Consider the following 19851-nt stretch of genomic DNA (forward strand, 5'->3'; position numbering starts at 1 on the left):
GTTCAATACAGTTGCATTTAGTTTTCGATTTTCCGTTATTTATTTTTTGAAGTTAGTTCAATGCATTTGCATCAAATTTCCTATTAATTGTTCTTTGAGGTCAGTTCAATGCATTTGCATCCAATTTCCGATTTTCCGTTAATTATTCTTTGAGATTATTTTAATGCATTTGCATCCAATTTTTAATTTCTCGTTTATTATTCGATAAGGTTGCATTTGCATTTAGTTTCTGATTTTCCGTTAATTATTGTTTGAGGTTAGTTCAATTAATTTGCATCCAGTTTTTTATTTTCCGTTAATAATTTTTTGAAGTTAGTTCAATGCATTTGCATCCAGTTTATTTTTTGAGATTAGTTCAATGCAGTTGCATTCGGTTTCCGATTTCCCATTAATTATTATTTAAAATTAGTTCTACACATTTGCATTTTGTTCCCAATTTATAGTTAATTTTTCTCTGATGTTAGTTCAATGCAGTTGCATCAAGTTTCTGATTTCCCATTAATTTAATCATAGAGGGTTAGTTCAATGCATTTCCAACCATTTTTCGATTTCCCGACAATTTTTTTTTTATGTTAATTCGATATATTTGCATCAAAGTTTTGATTTTTCGTTAATTATTCTTTGAGGTTAGTTTAATGCAGTTGTATCCATAGTCCGATTTCCCCTTAATTACTTTTTAAGATTAGTTTAATGTTTGCATTTGCATCAAGTTTCTGATTTCCCGTTAAATATTATTTGAGGCTAGTTCGATGCATTTGCATCCAGTTTTCTGTTTCCCATTAATTGTTTTTTGAGCTTAGTTTCATGTAGTATTATATATATTTTAAAATATTTGTCATTATTGGTTTGCCATTATTTTTTTTTTATTATTTTTTTATATATGTGAGCTTGCATTAGAATGAATGCAAAATTTTCTATTATATGTTTTGTGATGTTATTTTTTATATAATTTAATTTTCCACTGTAATTTGTTTTGGTTTGGTATATATATATATATATATATATATATATATATATATATATATATATATATATATATATATATATATATTATAAAATTAGAAATTACATTGTAGTGTTGAAAAAAAATTTATAAATTTATAAATTTAATTGGACTATGTCGTAATTACTATGATTTTTGAAATCCTTAACGATAACTAAATGTCTAAATCTCAAAGTGGATGATGTATTAAATCTATCAAACTTTATTTGTTTAGGCCCATATAGACATATAGTGCAAACAATACAATTTTATTTGTTGTCTGCTTAGTTTTAAGTGCACACTGTTACTTATTTTATGATTAGTTGACTTTTATTTTTCCTTTTTGTCCCAGTCACATGTGTGGTTAACAAATGTATAAATTAAATGTTCAGGCAACTCAATTTATTTTTTCCTTCATCATGATTTCATTGTCTTTTTAAAAAAAAAAAAAAAACTTTGTTATGTTAAACTTCACCTAAGATTAGTGTGGAAACTATTCTTCGCAGCGTAAGAGTTTTAGGAAAATCGTTTTCGGTGGAAATTATTGTTTTTAGCAATTTAGTTTTTTGTCTCATATTTTTTCATAATTAGTTATAGTATTTAGGAAAAGTTGGAGAATCTATGAAAATCTAGATGGGATTGTTTACTTTTTTATATCATATTTTTTTACTAATTAGTAATAGAGTTTAGAAAAAATTGTTTTATATAAGTTTCCTACTTTTTAGTAATTAGTCAAAGAGTTTTATAAATATTGGAGACTATGTTGAATGCTCAAAAAATAGAGCCAAGAAGACGAGCGCAGGCTGCTTTGATATTTTGTACTGTGCGTCCGGACACTTTGACAGCATAATATCTCCTTTTGGCTCTATTTGACATCCCAAAAATCTAGTTACACTGTATGCCGATTCTCAACCGTTGATTCCTCGTCAAAAATAAATTCAAACGCACCATACCCATCTTACACTCTGACAAGTGGACTAGCGTTCGACTCACAAACTGACAAACAAAATCACAAAAAATAAAAGGGAAGGTCTCATTTAAGCATTCCAGCACGAACTTCCATATCTTCACTATTACCACCCAAACTCCATTTCCTTCTGCTCCATCAACGCCAAGAGAAAAGAGAAAAGAAAAAAGGGTTGGGTTACTTTCAAGTTTCAACTAACTGTAAGTTCACTTTAGTCTACTTATTTTTTCTCAATGTTTACCCTAACCATAAATGGGTCGTTAATATTTTGTTCATGGACTGTTAAATGTATTGCTTGAACAGTAGTGTAAAAAATGTGTATTGTAAGGTTAAGTTCATGGTCTGAGTTCTGAGGGTATTGAGAGAAAAAAAAAAGACCAACCCAAACAGGACCTTTCATGTTGCATGGCCGGGGTTAGCTGTTATGTCCCCCCCTTGTATTAGTTTATGAATTTGTTATAGTTAGTATCCATGCTAGATTGCTAGGCCTCATTTTCGAATTGCCAAACTAATTTTTGTTTAGAATAAAGTAGAAGCAGTTTCTAAGTAGTAATTAATCCATAACCCCAAAGGTCCATTCACAGACTTGGTATTCTTGTTTTTTTTTTGTCAAGGTAAATGCTAGGAAGATTCCCATCTATTGCATGAAGAAAGAGAGAGGGCAATTTTGTTTTTTTCTACTTGATCGATTACTGGTATCATACTTTTGCTGTTTTCAAGTGCTAAGAAGTTGTAATTCCTTAATGAGTGTATATTCTGGTATCTTATATGATGCGTAATATGTTTCTGGTTTATGCTTTCTAGCATCATCTCCTTGAAATAGTATGTCATATTAGTATATGTTTCTCTCCAATTTGTGTAGAAACTTTCCTGCTGGGTATTTTTATTGTCTTTTGCAATTTTATTGTCTCCAGCTATAAATGTCTTTTTTTGTTGTTTGAAAGGGAAATATGGCTAACAATGCTGAAGGAAGTGGACACAGCTATACCCGTCCTGCACTCAATGAGAGAATAATTTCTTCCATGTCTCGAAGAACTGTTGCTGCTCATCCGTGGCATGATTTGGAAATCGGTACGAGGTTTTGTTTTATGTCCAGTTCTCCCTATTTGTGTCGATGTTAAATTTTGCCAAGACAGTAAAACTCTTCTAGGACTCATTCTTCCCATGTATGAGGAAGGATTTCACTCCTTAATAAATGGAATATAATCGAAAGGGAGCCACACACTTAATTTTGTCTCTCTCGTTGTTGGTGAGTGTGTTGTAGTTATGGCAGCATTAGTTTAAGCTATTTGGTTCGCTTCACCCTATGCCTTAAACAAAATTTTCTTTTGTTCTTTATTCTATGTTTAATATTTTGAACTTTCTGCAAAGTTAGGTTTTTCTTTTTAGATTTTTCTACTATATTTTTTAGTTAACTACTACAACTATTTTCGACTATAATCCAATTACCTTTTGGTATACTAGATTAGTTCACCACAAACAGACAAACAAAAATCTAAATGTGGTATTTTCGTCTTTTGATAGTAAGAACTTCGTGAAAGTAATGTTTGATATTTATTCTTTGCAGGACCAGGGGCACCATCAGTTTTCAATTGTGTAAGTTCACTGTTCATTTACATAATCTCTGATGCAGGATGGAATTTGTGTTTGTTTGAACTATGTGTGGCAGAAAACAATGGCAAGGATTAACGTACAATTCCATCATAGACATAAAAATAAGTTTGTTAGTTCTTGGTTTGAGGTGGTGATTTTGTCATGTCAAACATTGTATATGGGGTTACTTTGATTTTCTCATGATTGATGAATTTTTGTTTCTTTATATTGTAGTACTGTATTGAATTTCACTTAAATTTGTGGTGCAGGTGGTAGAAATCGGCAAAGGCAGCAAGGTTAAGTACGAGCTTGACAAGAATAGTGGCCTTATAAAAGTGTGAATTCTTTCTTGGAACTTTTCTTTTTCAATTTGCTTTTCATTCCCAAGTCATATCTGATCACCAATAGAATGTGTAATGTAGCTTAAACATGTTAGTTCCTGTTTAGAAAGCCTAGTTTCTATTTTTCAATTACTGCGGTATCTCATCGAAGTTATCATAAAAAAAGACATCTCATCTAGTAACCAATAAGAGTTCTTCTGTAGGCCTCAAAGTAAAGTTAACTTGAAATTAACAAAATGCCATGAAAATGATGAAGCACGTCTCTATTGGAAAGACTACATTCATAAATTTTCTAGTACTTATTTAGTTGTTTTTACTTAAAATGATTATAAATTGATTTCTTGGCATATATTGAGAATTATAGATGGTGATTATGATGTTAATTGTGCGCCTGGCTTTGCATTTTCTGCTCCGAACTGTAACTACAACCCATAAGAATAAGATTATATGACTTTGTTGCTGCTCATGTCGTTGTGATGGATTTTTATTAACAAAATGGAGGGTCAGCCGGTCAGGCAGACCCTTATCTGCTTTAGAATCTTAAATAGACTTTACCATCTTTGTCATGGTCATCTCAAAAAAAAATAAATGATGAGAGACAAAGTAGGTACAATCTTGATACATTGTACAATCTGTTGCTTTCTCTATAAACATGTACAAAAGATAAGTCCCAAAACCTATATAGTGTAGGACAATAAGGATGGGTTCTATAGAATTAGAAAGGCTATCTAATTAGTAGTTTCTTATTTGAGTTTAATTAGAATTAGTATTTTTCTTTCTTGGTTATCAAGTATGGCTTATCTATATAAAGAGGCCAATGTAGTTTGTTAAGATTTAATCAATAAACCAATTATCAAATATCAAATCTCCAAAACCTTATTATACTTTTCTCCCTAACCTCTACAATTCTTCAAACTTCAATTATTCTTCTTGATTCCATTCTCTCTTTTGAGGATCTCCGCATCCTTTCATCTCTTTCTAGACCCTTGTTCCCCATCACTATAACTCATGCCTTGTATTGTTTTTTCTATATTAAGGAGTACCAAGGTGGTTTCTCCACCTGTTAGGATCCCTGTTGCTATCAAGGAATCAGTTGCAACCATTACCTTCTTATGATCCTGCATCAGACATCCCCTTAGCCTAGTAGAATAGCCTGCAGCTTTTGGAAGAGGGACTGAAATTAAGCCAGTAGAACCTGTGTAAGCAATTAATTCTTTCCCATATTGGTTTCTGACCGCACCTCCCATCCCACATCTTGTTGCAGAAAGAGCACCATCTGTGTTTTGGTTTTACATAACCACCATTAGGCTTCACCCTTGCACGTTGCTTTTATAACCTTTTCCTGGTTGGTGTCATAAAAATGATAGTAGAGAAACAATATTAACAGCACAAATAGCGTTTGAATGTCGTATCATTTGGGACTTTTGTAGCACTCCTTTCTTGTACTTATACTGTTGTGGATCTTAAGATTTCTCCTTAGATTTATTCTCAACAAATTATAACTAATGACGGGTCATTTTGAGCTTAGGTTGATCGTGTTCTGTACTCGTCTGTTGTATATCCACACAACTATGGCTTCATCCCACGAACACTTTGTGAAGACAGTGACCCCATGGACGTGCTGGTACTAATGCAGGTACTTTTTGTTATTCCATAATTTAGTCAAGAGGACACCTTTTTTTTCCCAATTATATCCTTCAAGTCAAGGTTCTGTTTGGTTGATTCTCCTTGTGAATAGGAGCCTGTGATTCCTGGTTGTTTCCTACGTGCTCGGGCTATTGGATTGATGCCCATGATTGACCAGGTCAGAGCTTTTTTCCCCTGCTTCCACTGTACAGATGTATACTCTATTCCACCAGAATCACCCTACTCTTTCCCCGAATCCTTATCTTATATAGTGGTTGTAGTGTTGCAAATATATATCATTTGCAAGAATGCAACTTTTCATCCATCACATACTTTGCAACTGTGTTGCATGGGTACACCTATTATTCCGGCGTGTCCCATGTCGTGTCGTACCGACACCGACACCGACACGACACATATTCGCCATTTGAATCTATACTCTTTCAAAGAAAAAAATAAAAAAGATTAAGAAAGAAGGAAGATTAAGAAAGAAGGAAGAGAGCGAGAAATGGAGTAGACTGACCTGATGTTGTCGGCTGTGCACCATCTTCTTCCATGGCGGCGGCTGCAACTCAGATCTAGGGTTTGTTTAACACAATTAAAAAGACGTGGGCTTTAATAAGTGACGTGGGCTTGGGCTATTTTCTTTCTTTCTTCCATAGATAAGATTAAATGGGGCTTTTAAGCAATGTGGGCTTGGGCTTTTTTGGAATGGTTATATTCAAAAATCTAAACTTGTTTTAAATGGAAGTGGGCTTTATCAAAATCTATATATATAATTTTTTTTCTATTTAAAATAATTTATCTTTTAATAAAATATAATATTAAATTAAAATATTAGCCGTGTCCCCGTGTCTTGATTTTCAGACCTCCCCGTGTCCAAATCGCCGTACCCGTGTCCAAACCGGACACTCGTACCCGTACCCGTACCCATGCAACACAGCTTTGCAATGGTTGAGCCTGATTCAATATAAACGGTTGGGCGGACAAACCATTCTTTCACGTTCTTCTACTCATCTGTTGAACTGGACACTGCATAGATGGGCAAAACAACTATTCTCTGTTTTGTTTTTTTTGTTTTTTTTTTTGGGTGATGCGTTCACGTTAAGAGAATTTTATTTATTTATATTTGATGCTCCAACTCCGAATATGTTCCTAGCCAGTGAAATGATCTTCTTTGCAGGGTGAAATGGATGATAAGATAATTGCAGTATGTGCAGACGATCCTGAGTTTCGTCATTATCAGGATATCAAGGAGCTTGCTCCTCATCGCCTTGCCGAGATCCGTCGATTCTTTGAGGACTGTATCCACTTTCATGCTTTTATTTCTTTACAGTTCTCTTGGTTGTGCAAATTAAGGGAATTTCGTGAAACTCTTAACTCAAGTATCGGTCCCCTTTAAGTTGATTTCATGCAAACTAATATATATTGCGGTCATTTTATTTGTAATGCACATATACTCTTTATTTCCTTAACTTCGTTGCTTTAACAAAGATAAGAAGAATGAGAACAAAGAAGTTCGCGATCCAATGACTTCCTCCCTCACAAGATCTTTGTTAAAAGCAATCAAATACTCAATGTAAGTTTCAAGATCCTACATCCGTAAAAAAAAAATACATAGTTATAGATACTCCCCATTTCAAATTTGGTATCTATTGTAATATTAGTCCTATTGGGCCTATACTTGGGCCCAACCTATGTATTAATCAGAATCTGTTATTATAAATAGAGGATGGGTCTCCTTTGAGACCTAACTTTTCTTGTCTCTTTCTACATGGTATCGGAAAAAAAGAAAAGAAAAGAAAGTAAGGAGATCAAACCCTAGTCACCAACCTTAGCCACCACCCTAGCCCCCGCCAAATTCCTTCCTTTTTTTGGCTCGCAAATGACGATATCATACCGACTGTGTCATTGAGTCGCTTTCATCCGAAATACCGACTTCAGGTCTTTGCCTCTCGTTTCCGGTAGGTTTCCTTTATCATCACGCTTTTCCGGTAGGTTTCCGACATTTATCACATTTTTCCGGCCGTGTTTCCGGGCGATTATAACTTTTTTTCTCACATCAAGATACTATTCTTTTGCACTATATCCCTTATCATAACGGATAACGACTCTAAAGGTACGGATGATGTCTCCTTGTTGAATAATTTCTTCTTCAAGAAAATTACTCTACCGCTTTCTTAATGGGCGGAATTTCTACTCTTGGGCTCGCTTACGTTCGGCTTTTATTTTTGGGGCCAAAGGAAAAATGGATTGGCTTGTTCCCCACAAGATGATTTGTCCAATTAATATAGACCACCTACAATAGTTGGTCCATGACCAACCGTATGATTCTAAGTTGGTTGTTCAACTCTATGGAGCCCCGATGTCTATGAGATGTTTACCTTTTATGAGATCACTTGATGATGGTTTGTGGGTCGCTTCTCCGAAATGTATGCTACTACTTAACAATGAGGTTCGAATTTATGAGCTCTACCGTGAGTTGGGTCGCCACACAGGGGGCTTTTCGCCTTAGCTTACTTTGGGTACTCGAAGAAGCGGCCGGGAGGAGCTTTCTACTTACACTTCCCTATCCAAGATATTCGGGTATGACACCTACTATTATGGCCGCTCTTGAGCGTGGGGAAACAGAGAGTTCATCGGTTCTTATTGGTCTTCACTCGATTTTGAAGCCATTCGCGACTCAAGTTCTCAATATCGCACCTCTTCCATCTCTTGGTGAGGCATATGCCATTATTGAGAAACACGAAAGCGGCGATGTTCGGATTACTTTTCTCCGGTGGTTTCGATGCACCGCCTTCGGGCCGATCGGATGGCGTTTGTTGTTACTACTTTCGACCCCGGGGTCTTCGGTTGCTTTCGTTCTCTTTTCCATCCGAACACTCGTGGACGCTTTTGTGATCATTGCAAGGGTAGTGGCCACCTTATTGATAGTTGCTATCGGTTGCATCCGAGCTTCGTCCCAAAGAGGGGTCGAGGGGCTTAGGAGGCGAAGAAGCCTCGTGATTGCGCCTATTGCGATATTTCCGGTAGTCATCATTCGGGGGAGTTTCGAGGATTCCGGGACTTTTACCCAAAGACAGATTGATCGAACATGCATGCTATGTCTCTACGATGGGGGCATCTAGTACTTTTGCCATGGATCGCGCCATTGTACACCTATCGCGTTCCATATTCGTTCCCCACCTCCATCCGGTTGGGTCCTTGATTCCGGGCAAATGATCATACGACCGCGAAGTCTAGATTATCATGTCGATAGCACACCCTTTTTCACATCATGTCCGCCTTTCATGGATGGCTCATACACCACTATTACCCATAAGTGGTACCGCTCGGCTTATCCCCCGCTATCTCTTTTAGAGTCGCTTACATGTTCCTCACTTAGCACTTAGCCGTTATCCGCTAGTCGCCTTGCTAAAGATTATCAATCGCTCATTGTTTTCTTACCCCATTCTTGTTATCTTGAACCCGAAAGTACGAGGCAGCAGATTTTTTGGCGGGGCTATGAGCATGCGACTATACTACTTTGAGATCCCCTTGTCCCAATTACTGCTCCACCAAGATTGAAGTTTGCATGCTAGTGTGTTGCCTCGTGGTCGGTCATTATTTGTTTTCTGGCCGAGTCTTTGAAAAGTTGGCATGCTTTCGGTTGGGCCATGTCAACTTCAAGTATCTATGTACTTTATTTCCTCGAATTAATAAAAGCATGCAAAAGTACTCTTTTCATTGTGATACTTGTTCTTTGTCTAAACATGCGTAATTTTTATATTCCTCGCATTTCTAGATCTCCTTGTATGTTTGATGTGATTCATACGGATGTTTGGGGCCCTTCTCCTGTGACTACCCTCTCTGGCCATAGGTACTACGTGACCTTTATAGATGACCATACTCGGTGTATTTGGATCTATTTACTTCGCAAGAAATTTGAAGTTCTCCCCTGTTTTCACTCGGTTTTCCAACTCATTAAAACTTCGGTTCAATATCGTGGTTCGCGGACTTCGGCCCGATAATCGAAAAGAGTATGTTTCCAACGAATTTGTCGCCTGCCTTAACCCGATAGGGTATCCTTCAAAGAATCGACCGCCCTCACACCGAAAGCAAAATGGTGTTCTTTGAACGAAAAAAATCGGAGTCTTATGGATGTAGTTCGGTGTTTGTTGCAAGGTATGCATGTTCCTCGATCCCATCGCATTATCGCGGTTCTTACCATCGCTTACCTTCAAAACCGCGACACCCAAGTAGAGTTCTTAATGGTAAGGCCCCTCTTCAAGTGTATACCCTACCGTGTTCTCGTTTCCCATTATTCCCCGTGTTTGGTCGTGTTTGCTATGTTCATGATAAAAGTCCTACGCGAACCAAATTGGATGATAAATCCATTCGATTGTGTCTTTCTAGGTATTCCCTATGTCCGCGGGGTATTGTTGTTATCATCCACCTAGTCGCCTCTATCATATCTTGGATGTCACATTTGTCGAAAGCATAGTGCATATTTTGGTCCTTATACATCCGCGCGGAAACCTTTGTCTTCCCGCAGGAGCGCCTTCCATTTGCTTATCCTATTCCTATTTTTGATACTCCTACTAGTGGTCCCTCCTACTAAACATTTACAGTGTATACTCGCCGCTTCTCCTCATGCTCATGCTCGCCTTTAATCGCCTTTGCCTCGGGTAACATTCCTTCACCTTCTAGTGATCTACCCATCGCGGATCGCTTCCTACCGCTGACTCTATGATTGCTGCTCCCGTTGATTCTCCCGTATTGAGCCCCCCAATTTCCTTCCAGACCAAGCATCTCCCGCAAATACGGTTTTCCCACTAACCATCCTATCATTGGCAGTTTGTCTCTTATCGTATGTATCCGCTTCCTATCGGACATATCCGACTTCGGTTTCCTCCATTCGGATCTTTGATCACCGTTTAGGGGCTCTGTCGGATCCATTATTGGTAGCCATTATCAGCGGTGAGATGACCGACCATTTCGAGCGAATCGGACTTGGGAAATGGTTGCTTTACCTCCCAAGACTACCGGTTGGATGCAAATGGGTTTTTACAAAGGAAGTACTTGGCGATGGTACAAATTGAACGATATAAGGCCCGCTTTGGTTGCTAAAGGATTTACACAGTGCACGGGCGTGACTTTGGTGCGACCTTTGCTCCGTAGCCAAGTTAAAATCTGCTCGACTTCTTATTTCCCCGGGTCGCTCTCTTTATGATTGGCCTCTTCATCATTGGATGTGAAGAATGCCTTCCTTCACGGAGATCCGGGCCGACGATTTTACATGGATCCCCACCGTGGTTTCGTGGTGAGGTGGGGAGTATGCTAGGAAAGTTTGTCGACTCGTAAGTCTTTATATGGGCTTAAGCGGCCACCACCACGAGCCCGGTTCATGAGATTCAAATGAGGTTGTGCTACAAGATGGGATTTACCAAGTGCCACTTTCGGACCATACATTGTTTGTTCTACGAACTCAAATGCGACTTATCCGCTTGTATATGTGGACGACATTATTATTACAGGAGACGATGCATCAGGCATTGTACAAATTAAGGAATCCTTTGGGAAGTCTTTTGAGGTTAAAAACTTGGGTACTTTACGTTACTTTCTTGGCATTGAGATTGCACATAGTCCCAAGGGAATCTCTTTATCTCAACGAAAGTATGTTCTAGATCTTCTGACTGATACAGGGATGCTGGGTTGTCGACCAATTTCTACTCCTATGGTGCCTAACAGCCGGTTAGTTGCAGACGATGGACCATTATTGTCAGATCCATTAGCTTATCGGTTTGTTGACGCCTTATTTATCTAGTTAATACTAGACCCGGACATTGCCTATCTTTGTGGCGAGAGTTAGTCGATTCATGCATGCTCCACGCCAATCTTATATGGATGCAAATGGAGCATATTCCGGGCACCTAAAGTCTTGCCCTGGCTTAGGTCTCTTCTATGCAGCCGGTTCACAGGGTCCCTTAGAATGCTACACTGATTCTGATTATGGAGCTCTATTGACAGTCGTTCCACTACCGGCTTATGTGCTTTTCGTGGGAATCACCTTATCTCATGGAAAAGCCAGAAGCAGTCTGTTGTCTCCAGATCATCTGCTGAAGCTGAGTATCGTGCCCTAGCTTTGGGCACTTGTGAGATTATGTGGTTGCGATCTATTTTGGGAGAGCTTGGTTTTGCACAGTCTGGATCATCCGTACTTCACTGTGACAATCAAGCTACCATCCATTTAGCTTCAAATTCAGTCCTACATGAGCGGACTAAGCACATAGAGATTGATGTGCATTTTCTGCGGGAGAAAGTTCGTGCTGGGATTGTCTCCCCGTCCTTTGTTAGGACTAAGACACGATTGCTGATACTCTTACCAAACCAGGTTGGGACCTCGATCTTCGCTCTTCCATTGGCAAGCTGGGTCTATTGGATATCTTCGCACCAGCTTGAGGGGGAGTATTGTAATATTAGTCCTATTGGGCCTATACTTGGGCCCAACCTATGTACACTGTAACTCTGTTATTATAAATAGAGGATGGGTCTCTCTTTGAGACCTAACTTTTACTGTCTCTCTTTCTACAGTATCATCAGTTGTTTAATTCTTTTGAGAAATGCTACTAAGCCTACTAGATAGTAGATACTGCACTGACATATATGTTGGTTATAGCTTAATGAACCAATAGACCAAAAATTTAGAGATTTTGGTAATCTGTAACAAGTTATTCCATATATTCTGTTTCTCTTAAACGATAAACCACAAACTCAAATTTTCATAGAAAATAGTTTTAAAAAAAGATTTATTACATAATAAGGGCTCAACTATATTACTGTTAGTCAGGTAACTTTGTACCTTTGAGAAAAAAAGAAAAACATCCCAAGGGATTTTGAGACTGAAAGGGATTCTGGCTCGTGTGGTTGAGTGATAAGTACTCGGCTCCGTACACAGTAGGTTTGGTAGCCTGAAGAACTATCAGCCATGGTCGTGGTCACACAATTAGTGTGGAGTGTTGTCATCTTATACTGTTAGGGCCAGATTGGTGATTCCCATGGGCCAATCACCTGCTGATTAATAAGATTGTAGGCGCACATGAGTGAGTATAAACCAAACAAAAAGTAGGCGTTGAGTCCACAGAACTGACAAAACTCTCGGGATCCTAAGATATGGAACCAGCAGCACACAATGAAATGGGAAGGTATAGTAATGCTATGATTGACCCAGTATTGGGTACTGATGATAATATCAGCAAAAGAACGTTCTCCCATTCTTCCACACCACATATTCAGGCCTACAGGCCAAAGGTTTACTGCACAGGGTGGGGCAACGGCTATAGAGTCGCGACAGGCTAGTTTGTTTGACAAACAGAACCTAGAAATATCTAATGTTTGGTGTGTGTGTTTAAGCTGGTACAAGTATGGCCAATATAGGAAGAAAGAGTTCCCAGACCGTAACGTGTTCGTGTTGTATGCTTGCGCAACTCCCAAGTGCCTTTTGCTGATTTTCATTAATAAATACTGTCAGTTAAAGGAAGTTCAATTTCTTTTATTTTCCTGAGATATCATCTTCTCCTGTACGTCATCATGGACTGTTTTCTGGTGCAGGGACCTCTATGCTTCTTACATTGTGGAAAGCTTGAGCCGGTGAATTGCCTTTATTACTTAGTTAAGGATTGTATCGTATTTGGCATTTTAGACACATTTCTGAAAGCCTTGCTATTAACAAAGCAGTTCTTGTGTTAATAATAACTTTAAAAAGGCCAGTACTTATTCGGTTTTTGTGTTATTAAAGTCTTTATTGAGCTTGTTAATGCCCTTGTTGAGTTGTTTAAAGTTGAAATGGACATTCTTGAAACTGCCGTGAAAGTTCTGGGGCCAAAATTAGATACCGTGAAAACTAATGACTTGAAGCTTCAAAAACCTTGCGTTCCATTATTCTTTTGTTTGGTTCGCCAGTAGTTCTAAAATATTCTCCAACTGATTTGTATTCGTCATGATAAGAAAAACAATGGCAATTCATACCTTGGCAGCCAAATTTCTGAAACAAACACTCCTTTAATCTAAAAATCTGGCAATGAAGTCCACGCCCACTAATAAAGGCCCAATAAAAATAAAAGGCCCAGTTTATTATTGTCTTGAAGAAAAAGAAAACATAATAAATTCGAGAACAAACCCATCATTTGAATCCCCTCTCTGAAAAACAAGAAACACAAGAAAGTAAAGATGTTCAGAAACCAGTACGACACTGATGTGACAACATGGAGTCCAGCAGGGAGATTATTCCAAGTGGAATATGCAATGGAAGCAGTGAAACAAGGATCAGCAGCAATAGGCCTCCGTTCCAAAACCCATGTTGTATTAGCAACTGTTAACAAATCTAATTCTGAATTGTCATCACATCAGAAGAAGATATTTAAAATTGATGACCATATTGGTGTGGCTATTGCTGGTTTGACTGCTGATGGACGTGTTCTTAGTAGGTATCTTAGATCTGAATGTATTAATTATGCTTTCACTTATGAATCTCCTCTTCCTGTTGGCAGACTTGTTGTTCAGTTGGCTGATAAAGCTCAGGTATCGATAACAATCTAAACCCTAGTTTTTCATTTTTTTTTAATTCTTATTTTTAATGACTAATTGAGTTATTTTGACTTGTTTTTTTTTCTAACTTTTGGGTTTTGTATGGTAGAATGCAACTGCCTATTAGGGTTTTGGCTAGTCTGATTACTACTTTTTATGCTGTTGGGACTTGGTTTTTTTTTTTTTTTTTTTGTTTCTTCATAATTGATTTGTTTGGTTTTTGGATTTTGATTTGGTTCATTTGTAGGGTACAATGCGAGGTTTTATAGGGTTTTTAAAGGTTTGTTATGGTTATTATAGTAAAATGTTATGAGCTATGGGGAAATCTCGGTTTTAAACTTTAGTCAATTTACTACTAAAGCTTGATGGTTCTACTAGTCATTGAATTGGAAGTTATTTTGATGAACTTTGGTGAAACTTTATGGTAGGATTTAAGGTTCTTTCCAGTAAGTATTATAAGGTTTTTTTTAGGGATTCTCGTGTATAGTTTCAAACTTACTAGGTATTGATGTTTCCCCTGTAGTGATGGAATTGCATTGGATTCGAAATGCATAGATCTTTAGTGACTTTACTTCTTTTGAATTTTGTGGTACATGCACAGTTATTTTGGGTTTGGGAATATTTATTAGGGGTTTTAGGGTTTGAAACTTCGAGCTTTGGTAGAAATTTTGTTTTTACTGATTCGACTTGTTACAGATGGATGCCTCCTGTAGTGATTGTAGGCTATTTTGTTTTTTGTAGTGGGTGAGTTTTAGCAGTTGATTTGTGTTACTGGTTTTGTTGATTTAAGAGGAACATTAGTGAAGATTTGATTTCTTGGAAAATATGGTCAGGAGTTGATGATGTTATTATACTCAAAAACTTTAGTAACTATGATCCAACTGAGAAGGATGCAGATGTCTCAAGAATGAAGAGACCAACATTAAAAGATTTTGCCAAAACTATACTTTTAGACCATATTTCACTATAATCATATATGACCATCCTTGAGAAGATTCTTATGAATTAAAATTTAATAAAAAAAAAAAGTAAAGATCTACAGTGGTAGGTAATTGTGCTCTAGATTTTTTCTTTTCTTTTTTTTACTGACATTTACCATGATATACCTCTTATGACATGTTAAGAATTTCTTTTACAAAAAAAGGCATGTTAAAAGTTTATTTTACAGAAAAAGAGGCATGTTAAGAGTTTATTTTGTTATTGCTTCCTCTTAAATGTACTCAAACTGCGCTGGATTTCTGGTTCATTTAAAGGGAATCTAAAAGGTTGTTTGATTTCAACTGTTGTAAGAGGCAGACAACTTATGTCGGCTTGAAGTGGTGCATTAACAAATAAGAGTGCATTAACAACTTATAGTAGCCCAAAATTATTATTTGCTCAGATAAAATATGGTCCGCAATTTTTAATTGACCCTTATTAGTACATCATTTAGCTAATCTAGCTGTTGGGCACATATGTGATTGCAGAAAAATTAGAAAAGAAAAAAACAATCAACTATTATTTGGTTTGTCACTTTTAAGTCGATTCAAGTAAGACCACACTTACAAGTGGTGCAATCAGCATCCCCTTGAAGGCTTGAATGTACTCGAACCCTGTTGTGGTACATATGACATGTCATAAACTCATAATACAACTCTCAACTTGTCATAAGAGGAACTAGTATCAGGAGACAAGTTGCATATTTTAGGAGTCCTCTTTACACGTATATGTGGTTAACATTGTTACTATCCCTCGGTTTTGGGTTGAGACTTCAGAAATGTTTTTTGTAAGCTTATTTATTTATTTATTTAAAGAATAGATTTTTCCATTTGTATATATGCCATGGTTCTCAAGTGCCAAAACAATCAGCCATTCAGCCTTATCCTTGTATCAGTTTCTCCAAGTATGTATTAAAACATAAACTTCAGTCCATTGCATTTTCATATGACCAGTTAAGATATATCAGAAATCCAATGATGAAAGGTTCTTTCTGAAATTTTAGCATGACATTATAATCAGATATTATCCCCAAGTCTAGGAGTACTTTTTTTTCATTAAAATATTCATATATAGTTAAAAAGTGAAAATTATCTGAAGGTTTACTTTTACTTAGATGTTTAATAGTTGGATTTCTCTTAACTGATACTCCTTCATCCCTATTTCTTCGCACCGTGGTTACTGAAGTTTTGAATATCTTTGCATGAACAACCCCTGAATGATAGTTTCTCAGTAAACAAACTAACTGATCACAGACCAATACTACAAAACAATGTGATGAGTATCGAGTTTCAATGTGTTTGATTGGTTGAATTATATGGTAAACACAAGCTTTTTTTTTTATGGGTTTTGGAAGGTTCTTCTAGAATTCAGGAGTATTAACCTTTGCGCTTTGGGTAACCTGGTTTTACCTTTAGTCAACTAACTAGGTATTGATGCTTCTCGTAATGATTGAAGTGCAATTGAACTTGTGTTGCTTATTTTATTGAATTACTGTCTAGGTTTGGTGCAGATTTGGTTTGGTTTGTGAGGTCCCTTGTACTGGTGTCTACTCAAATTGTTAGTCTGTTTGCTTTCTTTTTGTGATAATGATTGCAGTTTCCAACCTCCTAATGACGGATGCTTCTCATACTGATTAAACAAGGTCTACATTACAAGTTAAAAAATAAAAAGTACAAGGATTTAACGACCCAGAAAAAGCACAAGGATAACACAGGGACTTTATGCTATAATATGCATATTATTGAGAATATGAGTGTCGGCCACCACCATCCACGAAGTGTCATAAAATCCCTGAAACGATTTACATGCTGCTTGAAATACTTGATTAGGATTCTGCTCAGTTTGTAAATTTCAACAGATCGTAACCCTTGTCCTGAGCTAGCACTCGTCAAGGTCCTGAGATTGAGTGTCTTAGTGGGTCTTTTTTATCATGAATCTTCACTCAGCTTTGCATGAAGCTATTTTTATAAAGCACTGGACGGTAATAAGAAACTGTTGCAGCTTCACCTCAACAAGTACCTTAGTAGTTCTTATATGCCTAGATATGGGTTACAGGGCAGGACGTAGAATTCATGCTAGTACACCCCTCAAGTGTCTACTATATTGCTCAACTTGGTCCCGAAAGTTGAGTTGGACCAATAATATTATTGGAAACAAAGGCACCATTATAATAAGCGCCTTGGCAAATTGCCATTTTGGTCATTAGGTGCATTGGCAGAGAGTGCTAGCATTACGAGGGATTTTGCCAATCAGTGGCAAGCACTAAATCGCTAATGCCAAGATGGGAACACACACTGGGGATGGATACAGGGTAACACACGATTGTAGAAAATCGAGGACACGGGTACAGGCATGGATGGTATATGTAATATGATTTTTGGGAAATATTATATTGCTTATAACTATTATTGTTGCTCTAATTATGATTGTATAACATAAATCACAAATGACTTGGCATAACTTTTTACTTTCTACTTATTTTAGAAACAACATAACCTGTTATTTTTATATCTGTCAGTGGATTTTCAATTTTTATTTATTTGTTTTGGTTGAATACTTGCAATGTTGTAGTATACTAGTTTAGGTTAGAATGGTGTAAACCCCTGCTCAGAACAGGAAACAGGGTTCGCATGTTCAAAGTTAGACTTTTATTCCTTTAAGGCACTTGCAAGAAGCCCTTGCAAGCAGAAACCCGGACCCCTTCCTAAGAGATGAAACCCATATAGTATTGGTCCTACTTTGTTTATGTCCCATGCATGCTTGACGCTCTCAAGATGTTCTGATGCCCAAATGTTGGGACTTGGGAATTCCTATCACTATTATGCATTTGCAAATTGCAATGGAAGCGTACATTTTAATTTTTTTATCTCTTTTGCATGGGGTGATCCGGGATTAGGTTTTTGTGTTTTGATTTTCATCTGTGAGTAGAGAGTGCATTCCCTAGAAGTGGAAATGCTTTATTTCCAGTGGTATGGATACTGTCCAGTTTGATCTTAGTTCAGTGTCGTGTTAGACTTTTCAAATGTTAGTTGGCTTTACTCTTTTCGAGTTGAACAATTCTGGTGGATCAAGTTTCATCTTGTTTGCATTCATCCTAACTTTTTGAATTGGTTTAGTAGCGGAACTACTTTGGGGTGATCATGCTATCTTCTCCTTTTTCTGCAGGTTTGCACACAACGGTCTTGGAAACGGCCTTATGGTGTGGGTTTGCTGGTTGCTGGCTTGGATGAATCAGGAGCTCACCTTTATTACAATTGCCCTAGTGGGAATTATTTTGAATATCAGGCCTTTGCCATTGGATCCCGATCACAAGCTGCCAAAACTTACTTAGAGCGCAAGTTTGAGTCTTTCACTAACTCATCTCGTGAAGATCTCATTAAGGATGCACTCTTTGCAATCAAGGAAACCTTACAAGGGGAGAAACTGACCAGTTCTATCTGCACCGTTGCTGTGGTTGGAGTGGAGGAGCCTTTCCACATCATGGATCAGAAGACCATCCAGGAGCTGATTGAATCATTAGAGATAAAGGAGGAGGAACCTACTGATCAAGGCGAAGCTATGGAAGAGAGGAGCCCAGAAGCAGCTCCAGCACCAATGGATATCTGATGATGGAAGCTTTTTTAATCTATCCTAATTTGTGTGACTTCCATTTTTCGAATATTCAGTTCAAGGATAGGAGGATGTTCTGGATCTTATAATTTTTTAAAGACACTGTTTTATGTGGTTTATTACCTGTGTGACACGTTTTAATTTTGTCTTCCGTGCAATCTTTGGAATTTTAGAACTAATTTCATTTCTGAGCACCATCACTTGTACTGTATTGATTTAGGATTTTGGGTATAAGTGGTTTATTGAATTTACGACCCTCTTTGTCAAGATTCTAGATGGGAAACTTTTGGCTGGAGCTTTCAAACTGAACCTTGAAAAAACATGGGCTCCATTTAGGATCACTGAAATGCATCTTTATAAGTGTGGATGGAAAACCAACACCAGATTGAAATGATTTTACAAGCTCAACCGTGGGTTGTATCTCAACACATTCTGCAAATTGTGCCATGGATGGAAATGAAGGAGCATAGAGATCCAGACTTCAATAAGTTTTTTGTGTGGATGCAGCTCATTAACTTTCCAGAAATCTTTCAGGATAGGGAAATTGTGGAGGGTAATCTGATAGATTCAGGATGTTTTTCTCCAAATCAACTCTTTCATATGGAGTTATACCCTAAACACAATGATTTTGTGCAACCGACTCGAAAGTAAAAGTTCTAATGGACATTTCTCGACCCGATACCGTCCCGGGATTTAAACTACCGGAAGCCGCCAATGGAGTTGAATGGGTTCAGTTCTCTTATGAAAATCTACCAAGATGTCGCTTCAAATGTGGTTTCATTGGCCATCATCAAGCTTCATGCAATATAGCGAATCTTGGATTTAAGTGTGGAACCCCGCCACACATCAAATGGACAGCCGCTTTTGAGATGTATAATCCAAAACAAGAATCTTCCCCAAGCCAATGCCCCGACCGTCCCGTTAGTGCAAGATCCCTTCTCAACCAGGTTTGATGTACCAAGAGTGTATCAACCGCTATGGCTTCGGAAGACTATTTGCAAGAACACAAAGAATGTGCCTTCACCAATCCGGTGACGATTTATGCGGAACAACACCGCCGTGAGAAGCGGGACAAGGGAAAAGAACCTCGATCATGGAAATTAATTCCCCTGAGCCATATGTTGTACACCCTACTAACCTGGGACCTTCTAGCCAGATGAATAATGAATGGACTATTAATAACAATCCGG

At 37.6% G+C, this 19851-nt stretch overlaps 2 protein-coding genes across 4 annotated transcripts; both read left to right on the forward strand.

The window, feature by feature from the left end:
* The first annotated feature begins 1712 nt into the window (after positions 1-1712).
* LOC147514896 (soluble inorganic pyrophosphatase-like) lies at positions 1713-13305 on the forward strand. 3 transcript variants are annotated; one of them, XM_086585443.1, is made up of 10 exons: positions 2064-2149; positions 2564-2644; positions 2894-3020; positions 3517-3545; positions 3812-3877; positions 5412-5519; positions 5622-5687; positions 6693-6813; positions 7004-7088; positions 13100-13305. In XM_086585443.1, the coding sequence occupies exons 2-10, from the start codon at positions 2594-2596 to the stop codon at positions 13140-13142; spliced, it is 696 nt and encodes a 231-aa protein (XP_086441569.1). In that variant the 5' UTR covers positions 2064-2149; positions 2564-2593; the 3' UTR covers positions 13143-13305. The 3 variants fall into 3 exon arrangements, with proteins under 3 accessions (XP_086441559.1, XP_086441564.1, XP_086441569.1); XM_086585433.1 differs by lacking the exon at positions 2564-2644 and having other exon boundaries at positions 1713-2149; XM_086585438.1 differs by lacking the exons at positions 2564-2644; positions 5622-5687 and having other exon boundaries at positions 1733-2149.
* A 113-nt stretch (positions 13306-13418) lies between these two features.
* Positions 13419-18780, forward strand: LOC147514897 (proteasome subunit alpha type-1-B-like). The gene is made up of 2 exons (XM_086585427.1): positions 13419-14068; positions 18218-18780. The coding sequence occupies exons 1-2, from the start codon at positions 13718-13720 to the stop codon at positions 18656-18658; spliced, it is 792 nt and encodes a 263-aa protein (XP_086441553.1). The 5' UTR covers positions 13419-13717; the 3' UTR covers positions 18659-18780.
* Positions 18781-19851: the final 1071 nt, after the last annotated feature.

This window comes from Coptis chinensis, chromosome 2 (genome assembly GCF_015680905.1).
Source record: "Coptis chinensis isolate HL-2020 chromosome 2, ASM1568090v1, whole genome shotgun sequence".
NCBI classification, from domain to species: domain Eukaryota; kingdom Viridiplantae; phylum Streptophyta; class Magnoliopsida; order Ranunculales; family Ranunculaceae; genus Coptis; species Coptis chinensis.